Here is a 9563-nt window from a genome sequence, read left to right on the forward strand (position 1 = left end):
TTTCGTCTCCGCTAGAACGGTTCCAAATCCAAAGTAAGAACGAACCCTTAAAAACCAAATCCAAAACTGGATCTAAGTTTCTAACCCATATTTTCATATTGCATTGCAAATATATACGAATTCAAGTTACATACATAAGAAATATAATTAGGTCTATTTCGACTTGGTTTGGAAATCGATAAGCATTGTATTTGGGTTTGGGTTAAAATTGGTTTGGTGCATTTTGAGCAGATTCAATATCACAAAGTTTGCTTTTTGTAATCCAGAGATCTTGGATAAGATCTGATTTTGAAATAAGGTTGCATTGTCATATTGAAACTGGTTCCAAACTCAATGGATTATACAATGCAACCTTTGTGATATTGGGTCCGCTCAAAATGAGTTAAGCCTATTGATTTCAAGAAAAAATGTGCCGGGTTAGACCCAATTTTGACCCAAACCCAGTTATGGTGCTTATCAGTTTTCAACCTAAACCTGATTAAACACTAATGTATTTTTTCTAGATCTAACTCAAACTCATATGTATGCTATCCAGTAAGAAAACAAGTAGGCCATTTTCTGAATTTGGTTTTTGAGGATCGCTTGCTTTTTTAGATCTGGATCAGACTTAGATCTTACAACAAAGTTCCAAAACTAATTAAAAAATGAGACCGTATGGTATGGAATTTCGTAAAAAGTGTTAAAAAATATTGATTTTTGTGTAAAAAATGGACTGGGTAATTAGTCTTCTTTTTTTTGCTTCTAATCCAAATCTAAGTGCGATGCTTGCTTGGTTCAAATCTGGGCCCAAATAAAGCTTTGTTCTGGATCTATCCAAATTTGTGTACGTGCCATAGTGACAAAAATATCGTGAGATTTATTAAAATCTTGCGATAATATCGCGAGAAATTGCCTGAAAGTTTAAAACGGCAATTTCTCGTGAGATTTTCAAAATCTCGCGAGTTTTATGAAAAAACATAAATACCGTGATTTAAACATGATATTCACGTTTTAAACAGCTATTTATCGCAAAAAAAAACATGTATTTTTATTTTTAAATAATTTTTATTCATTTTTTAAAAAAATTAAATTTTATATTTATTTACTTATTTTTTTATCGCCGAGATTTTGCCTAAAAAAAACTCGAGATTTATGAAAATTTTTCAATTTCTCGCAAGTTTTTGAAAAACGAGAAATTGCCGTTTAAAACGTTTGTCACTATGGTACGTGCTATGCAGAACCAAAATATGGGTGGAATCCTATTTGTTTGGTTCAAAGGGTGGGCCAGTAGAGTAGCAAAGCAACCAGCGAATCATGTGTTGTAGTGGGTAAAGGGTGGGCCGCACAAGTAACGCTTTGTTGTGTGTTTATTTTAGATACAAATACTTAAACAAAGTGAGTTGCATTCCAAAACACGACATGCCATGAGTGTTATTTAAGGGCCCGACTCCGATACCTCCTCCAGGCTCCGCTCCCCACGCGACTACTCTCCTCTTCCCCCACTGCACTGCTCCGTTCGGCAGCATCCTTTCCGTCTTTGAGTGAACCCTAAAATAGTTCTGCTTTTGAGCACAGGAAGTTCTTACTGAAGGTTCTCTCTTTGGTTGAGTCAATTCTAACCTGATTTTAATGTATTTTGTTAAATTTTTTTTTTGATATGTCTTAGATTTTAGGAGTTTTGTATTTTAATTTTATTTTTGTAATTTATGAAGTGAATAATGCTAAATTCTTTTTTTGAATATGCTTTAGATTTTAAAATTTTTGTATTTTAATCTCTACTTTGCAAAATTTATTGAATGAATAATGCTAAATTCGTTTTTTTTAATATGCTTTACATTTTAAAAATTTTGTATTTTAATCTTTATTTTTGCAAAATTTATTGAATGAATGATGCTAAATCCAATTTATTGAGTGCCCCTGATTTTACGTTTTTTAAAAAAGCGTGTTCCTGTCTGTTCCAACGAAGGGAAGGGGGGGGGGGTAAGGGGGAGTAATTAAATGCAATTAAGAATATTTTACAAAAATATGCCTAATAATCAGATATTTATGAATAATGCCTAAGGTTTCAATTATTGCATTTAACTGCCTGCTTTTAAAACCATGAGAGAGAGAGAGGTTGCTCCATCTTCACACCATCTGGTTTCTAAACCCACCTGAGTATGGTGGTGGCCGCGGGTGGGCGACCCTCTTTCTAAAAAATGAGGGAATGGTCGTGGTGGCGGTGGGGCAACGGACTCTCTCTCTCTCTCAACAATTGAGGAAATGGTTGTTGTGGACCTTGTGGTGGTGGGACAACCGATCCTCTCTCTCTCTCTCATAAATGGTTTTAAAAAGGAGAGTGTTTTGGTCTTTTATTGAGTAAGGTCAATTAGCTGAAATTAGGTCTACCGACTACGTGTCTTTGAAATATAGCTTTTAAAAGCAAGAAATTAAATGTAATAATTGAAAGGTTGAGTACCTTGTTGTAAATTACGCTATAATTAATAATTAGGTCTGTGTCTCTGTACCGTGGAGACAGGCGAAGGCGAAGGTAGGAAGGGGGCAGTTTGCCATGGCGGTGTCCAGCTGCTGTGCAATGGGATTCCTTAGGCCTTGTGTCATTGCTCCTCCGCCCTCCTCGGCGTCTCCTTTCGAGTGTCGATCGGATCCCGAGTTGTCTGGGAGGCAGCAGCAGCAGCAGCAACATCCAAGAAAGAGGAGCTCGTCGTCGTCCTCCCTCTTCGTGCCGGCGGGGTTGTCCCCCTCGTCCCTCATCTTCAGGTTCCCTCCCAACTTCGTGAGGCAGCTGAGCGTCAAGGTTCGGCGAAACTGCAGCAACATCGGCGTCGCCCAGATCGTCGCTGCCTCGTGGTCCAACGGCGGGCCTCCCGTCAGCAACCACCACCACCATAAGGACGTGGAGGCAACCCTCCACCCTTCTCCTTCTCCTTGTAACAGTAACGATGTACAGTATGGTGGTTCGGCCGCATTCTTGACCTCCGACGGCTCCATTGCAGTTCATGCAGGTAATTTTTACAATAACCATATCCTCCTCTCTCTCTGTCTCTCTCTGCTCCCCTTTCTCTCCTCCTCTCATGTTTCCCTCATCTTTTATGCTTGGTGGACTCCAATTTATTTGTTTTTACTTTTTTTTTTTGTTTTATTTTGGCTTCATTCATAGAACTTGCAGAGTTATATTGATTTGGTTGGTTATCTTCCTTACTTCTTTTTGCCATACGCATTTGGTATTCCACCCTGAAATCCCTTGATCTATTTTGCGTTTCGTCAATCAATCACCAAGATTAACTATGGGTCCGGTGGGGATCGACCCTGCTTGCTGATCAGTGACGATAAAGAATTGAAGATCCATCGTTTCGTGAACTTAGATTCCCCCTCTCCCTCCCCCTCCGTGATGGTGGTGGGATTTATCGTATGATCCATCCATTTTATAGCCATTTTCCTTCGTCTGACTTGATCATCTCCCATTGTTCTTGAGTATATCTGCGACATTGGCATTCCGTGTGAATAATTTCTTGGCTTCTCCTTCTTCTGATGGAGTCAGCCACTTCGCATGCACCATTTTATCTCATTTGTTTAGATGAATGAGAGACCGAGTTGGGATTGTTACGCAACGGGTGCATCCACCAAACCGACCAACACACCCTGATGGTATGCTTCAATAGATTCGCTTGCCTAGATGAAAGGAAAAGATTGGGATATCGCGCTCCTTCCCTCATTCTAAGTTTGAGTTCCCGATTTTGTCTAAATAAGATGTGTGTGCGATGGTGTGTTTGGCTGCACGGGAATAAGCACTGGGGAGCACAATGCAATAACAAGCGCCTGTCATTTTATCTGGATAAGCAGGTTTCTCCAACACACCATACATGTGTTATGGAAGGACGATTTAGCCGTTCATGTGGGTTTCCACCAGTTCTTGAAATATTCCATAAAAAACACAAAACACAAAACACAAAATCCTTTCATGCATGCATCTGTGGTTATTAATGTAGAAATCAGTGTTGTAAGTATCATACCATATCGTCCGAAAAGTATCGTTACTTTCGGCCTATAATTGATATGTTGTACCTGTATCAGGTGTATCCTAAGACGATACACAATTAGTGCATTTTATGTTGCACTCAATTCATTTTTTTTTTGAAATATATAAGAAGACTCCTTAAGGTGAGTTTGTGTTCACTCCTAAAGAACTTGAGAGTGATTTGGGGCTTGATTTCTTGCATGAAGATGAAGTCTTCATTTTTGTTTGAACTTAGAAAAATTTGGTTATGTAAAATTTTTAAGTATTGAGAAACACTTGGGGATTTTGTTTTTGTTTATGTAAACATGCACTGTTATGGATCTTATGACGTTAGCTTAGTGTTGTTGTTTATTATTTCACAATTTACATTTTTCTTATGAGATATGCATGCCATTCATATCAACTCATGGAGACATAAATGCTTCATATGTGATTTTATGGTTGTATTTTGTGCAATTCATCATTGTTTCATGTGATATGATTTTTTTAGAGTTTCTGTTAATTTTTTCTGATTTTTTTGAATTTTTGAATTTTTTATATTAAAAATTTATGATATTTTACAATACGATCTGATACGGTATTACTTTGGGCCCGACCGATACGGGTAACGATATGATACTTACAACCTTGGTAGAAATCGATGAAAAAGGGAAGCTTGTGAAATCATTTTGTGTTAGTTTTGATAATCCATTATAATATTGTGGAGGGTGAAAGTTTTGTTATGCTGAGGTGCATTGAGGTTGAAACATATTACCCAACAATTTTGAAGTAGCTTGTTTGCTTTCTTCATTTTCAATGAGTTTCTTTCTTGCCACCACACCCACTCCCAATTTTTATCGTGTTTCATTTTGCTTTATCAATTGGGTCACAAGATGCCATCCATGCATAAGTAATGTATCCTATAAACCCGATATTTCTGTGATTCTGGCATTATGTGTTGCTTATAGTTTCCTTCTCAAACGGTGGCAAGTGCAATCTGAAAACATTGGCATGTCTTGGTGCTTGTGACTTCGCTTTCTTGTTAATCTTTGGTTCCACAGTTAATTTGTCATATTTAAAGTTTAAACATGTTGCATGAGATGATGATGGACAAAATAATGGGGGATTGTCATTACTTGTTCATAATTCAATGTAAAATTTTCTGCTTAATAATTTTTAGCTGTGTGCTTGCATCTATTGGTTATGCATTACCTTACAACATCTTTGTGTGAACTTTGCTTTACAGGAGAAAGGTTAGGGCGTCGTCTAGTTACCGATGCAGTGACCACTCCAGTTGTTAATACTACTGCTTACACATTCAAGAATACTGCTGAATTAATTGACTTCAAGGTACGCAACATCATCCTTGAATGAATGTGGATTTGTTTGCTGATAAATTTTTTCTCAGGTAGTGGAAAAAGATCTTTTCAGTAGAATGTCTGTTAGTATTAGTTTTCTGTTTATCGGTGATTGTAGCAGAATTTATTTCAGAGCCTTGATTTTGTGCAGAAGTGGAGATTTTGCATGATTTTCCACTGTATTTCCTTCCATCCTTTTTTTCATAATTCCTTGCATGAATCAAGCAAGCTAACCCCTCTATTGGTTATCTTGACAGGAAGGACGTCATCCAAGTTTTGAATACGGTCGCTATGGAAATCCAACTACTGAGGTTGCAGAGGAAAAGATCAGGTACTTTCTGCTTTTGTTGTGATAAATAATTCTTTGTCTTCATGCTCCATTTCTACGTAAGAAGATATTTCTTGTCCCAGGGCTATATCAACATCTTTGCTGAACTTTAATGTTTATCAGTGCACTAGAGGGAGCTGAATCGACATTGTTGATGGCGTCTGGCATGTGTGCTAGTACTGTTATGCTTATGGCACTAGTACCAGCAGGTGGACACTTAGTGACAACTACTGACTGCTACAGAAAGACTCGGATATTCATAGAAACAGTACTTCCTAAGATGGGAATATCGGTAATCACTTGTATTTTGGTTTTCTTGTTTGTCTCTTAAGTTTTTCTTTGAGAACTGCCATAGGTTCATGCAAAGTTTATTGCACGGAGAACTTTTTCTCTACATGTTCTAGATTTCATGTGAAAAATTACTCCAGAACCTCTGCATGTTTTTAATTGCCAGCAATGTGAACTATGTTTATAGATGAGATGTATTTTAACTGATGCTACCAATAACCATTCAATAAATTAATGGATATTTAATGTTGGAAAATCATTTTTCTAGATTCACAAGAAAAAACCTCTTCTTATTTTAGCTTTTAAAAATTCATTTATCATGAAAACAGAAATAAAATTTAAAATCGTGCAAACATTCATAAATAAGAAATTGCAGGAAACATATGAATAGTAGGAAGGAGCATGTCGAAAACGTCAAAAAGTTGTAGAACCAATTTTTCTTTTCAAATATGAATATATACCTTTTCCTTCTTAATGTGTAGCGATATAACACATTAGAGTTGAGCAAACTTTATCAAAATAAATTCACATTCACTAACCACATTGTTCTCTCCTTCCTGGTTCTTGGGTTCTTGTACAACTTCCTATTAGTTTATTGATGAGCTTATCATGGGTTGTTACTAATTGGTTTTGCTTGTATGATGCATTATGACTTGCAATCTTGTTGTATATGTCGTACTCCTTGAAGCAGCTCCATTAATCCAGAATTAGATTGTTTCATATCAATAAACAAGTCATCTTGCTTTTTGACCATATTCCAATTTCTTGTTCTTTTTTTTTCCTGTTGATTGGAAGCAGCATTTAGCTATCATGCTTGGCTTATCTGCTGCTAATTTTAGCTTTTAACTGTAGGCCACTGTCATTGATCCTGCTGATATTGATTCCCTGAAGTCTGCTTTGGACAAGAACAATGTCGGTAAACAGTGATGTATTTTGTGCCATATCTTGATGAATACTATTAGTAGTGTCTGAATAATGTCTTGTATTATGCAGGTATCTCTTTTCTTTACAGAGTCTCCAACTAATCCTTACCTTCGCTGTGTTGATATCGAGTTGGTGTCAAAACTGTGCCATAGCAAGGGAGCATTGGTCTGTATAGATGGCACTTTCGCCACACCTATCAACCAAAAGGCATTAGCGCTGGGTGCAGACCTTGTTCTGCAGTCAGCTACAAAATACATTGGTGGCCACAATGATGTGAGTTAGGAATATATGCTGCAATATATGTTGGGGGCCTTGTTCAGTCTGTTTTCTAAAAGCAAACTAAGTTCAGTCTGTTTTCTAAAAGCAAACTAAAAGGATTTGCGTTTTGTGGCAGGTAATTGCTGGTTGCATCAGCGGTTCAGAGAAGTTGGTTGGGATGGTTCGTACTCTGCATCACATTTTGGGTGGCGTTCTCAACCCTGTAAGTTTTCCATAGTTATATTAATGCTCTTATGTTTTCCACGTGGATCAAGTTGCTGTCTTCATATTGTGAACCATGAATGCTTGCTGAGTGGGTTCTTCGTCTGTCTCCACTTAAGATTGTAGCCTTTTGAAACACCTGATTCCACTTTCCACTCCTTGACACTCACTGTGGGGCTTATTGAGGCCAAGTTCTTATAGTCTATTTTTGCAGGTCCACGTGCAACTTGAATTTTTATTTATTACTATATGCTATTTAGCACTTTGTTGATGGATATTTCTTCTCATGCAATCAGAACGCTGCATACTTGATTATTAGAGGCATGAAGACGCTGCATCTTCGTGTACAACAACAAAACTCTACAGCATTGAGGATGGCCCAACTTTTAGAGGCGCATCCTAAGGTATGCGAACTGTATGTGGCTCATTGCTAATATCTCTTAATCATGCATATGTAGGGGCAAGTGTGTATACTAGCAAGCGCCATTTAATTTTATTTATTTATTTTTACGCATGTCTGTGAACGCTTGCATGCATGTGGTTGTGCGCATGCAAGTAGTGTCATTTGTTTTTTCGATGTTCGATGCTAAAGAAATTCACAGGAAGCACCATTTCTTTACTTCATGAAATCTAACAGTTATTTCAGACACTTCCTGTATATAGATATCCCGCAGCCAGGGTCTGTTATAAATGGCCTAGGCTGACACAAGTAAATTTGTCAGGTTTTGCGTGTCCATTATCCAGGCCTGCCTAGTCACCCGGAGCATCATATAGCTGCTAGACAAATGAAGGGCTTTGGTGGTGTAGTCAGTTTTGAGGTGCGCATATTAAACTACTTCTCTTCATGTTGGTTTTGGACGCAACTACCAATTTTGAGTATGTGCTGCTGCCTTGGCAGGTTTGCGGTGACCTGAATATCACAAGGAAATTCATAGATTCCCTGAAGATCCCTTACCTTGCTCCATCATTTGGAGGCTGCGAAAGCATTGTAGATCCACCCACGATCATGTCCTACTGGTAATCCCCTCCCCCCCTCCTCTGTCTGTCTCTTTAAACCCTTTTATGGGGAGTGTAAGTCCATACTTTTCCACGAAAGAATCCATGAAACATTAACCTGATATGATCTGTCTGCTTTTTCTAGTGAAAGTTAAACAGCTTAGCCGTGAATTGGTTGAATGAGCTTTGGTTGATAGTGTTGCTGGTTGAGAGTCTATTGTAAGTTTGGCGTAGTGGGGGGGGGGGGGGGCTTGGCCACTAGACGGGTGGTCAGGGTTCCATTCTCATAGGCGTCAGCCCCTTGCATATGAGAAGGGTCAAGGGCATTATGTTCCTTGCCCTTGCCCAAGCAAGGTGACTCCTTAGGGGGCAAGGGGTGCACCATGGGATTACAACGTTGGGAAAGTGACCGTAAGTACGGCAGGCTTAGCTAGCTCAACTAGGTCTCTGATCCCGAATGTGGTTTCCTTGTTCTACGTGAAAAAAAACCCCTCTATCATAACATGCGCAGCCTTTTTCGTTCTTTTTTTTTTCTTTGGCTGATTTGATTTGTTTGGCTATGTTGGTTAGGGATCTTAGTCCGCCTGAGAGAGCTGAATACGGAATCAAGGACAATTTAGTCCGATTTAGTTTTGGAGTGGAAGATTATGAGGATTTGAAGGCTGACATCCTTCAGGCTTTGGAGGTCATTTAATCAATAAACGAGTGTTTGGCGAACAAGAAGCGTCTGCTTCGAGTGGAGTGAGTGGTTTCTCTGTATGCTTGTGCCTCTTGACAGGTTTCTGGAGAGGTCGGAAACGATATGAGCTCTTTAATAATATTTGCATCATTATGGTATTTTATTTTATTTAAATAATGCCTAGTTATTTCTTCCTTTCTTTCGTTTGCATAGTAAACTTGAGGATTAAACTAAAGACCACTTGCCGAAGGGGTTGCTTTTCGATGACTTTTTTGCAATGTTGTCAGAATCGGTTTGGGGGTTGAATCGATTTTCAAAACAATTCAGAGAATCGACTGATTCGGATTCTCAGCTGAATTGGCTAATTTTTAACCAGCAGATGATACGTGTTAATAAAAAAATCAAAATATTAAAAAACAATTTTAAAAATATTCCTGACACTGATTTCTGAATCGTTTTTTGGCCAATACAGTATGAATTGGCCGATTCAGGCTGATTCACAACGATACTATCAACAATACTATTTTGAAAATT

General features: G+C 38.2%; 1 protein-coding gene across 1 annotated transcript; it reads left to right on the forward strand.

Annotated features, from left to right (window-relative positions):
- The first annotated feature begins 2431 nt into the window (after positions 1-2431).
- Positions 2432-9203, forward strand: LOC149813359 (cystathionine gamma-synthase 1, chloroplastic-like). The gene is made up of 11 exons (XM_089991850.1): positions 2432-2984; positions 5223-5326; positions 5592-5665; positions 5786-5954; positions 6803-6862; positions 6944-7147; positions 7269-7355; positions 7651-7758; positions 8077-8172; positions 8253-8371; positions 8921-9203. Exons 1-11 carry the CDS (start codon positions 2531-2533, stop codon positions 9042-9044), a joined length of 1599 nt encoding a protein of 532 aa, XP_089847976.1. The 5' UTR covers positions 2432-2530; the 3' UTR covers positions 9045-9203.
- Positions 9204-9563: the final 360 nt, after the last annotated feature.

Source organism: Nuphar pumila, chromosome 16 (genome assembly GCF_984573655.1).
Source record: "Nuphar pumila chromosome 16, dmNupPumi1.hap1.1, whole genome shotgun sequence".
In the NCBI taxonomy this organism is placed as follows: domain Eukaryota; kingdom Viridiplantae; phylum Streptophyta; class Magnoliopsida; order Nymphaeales; family Nymphaeaceae; genus Nuphar; species Nuphar pumila.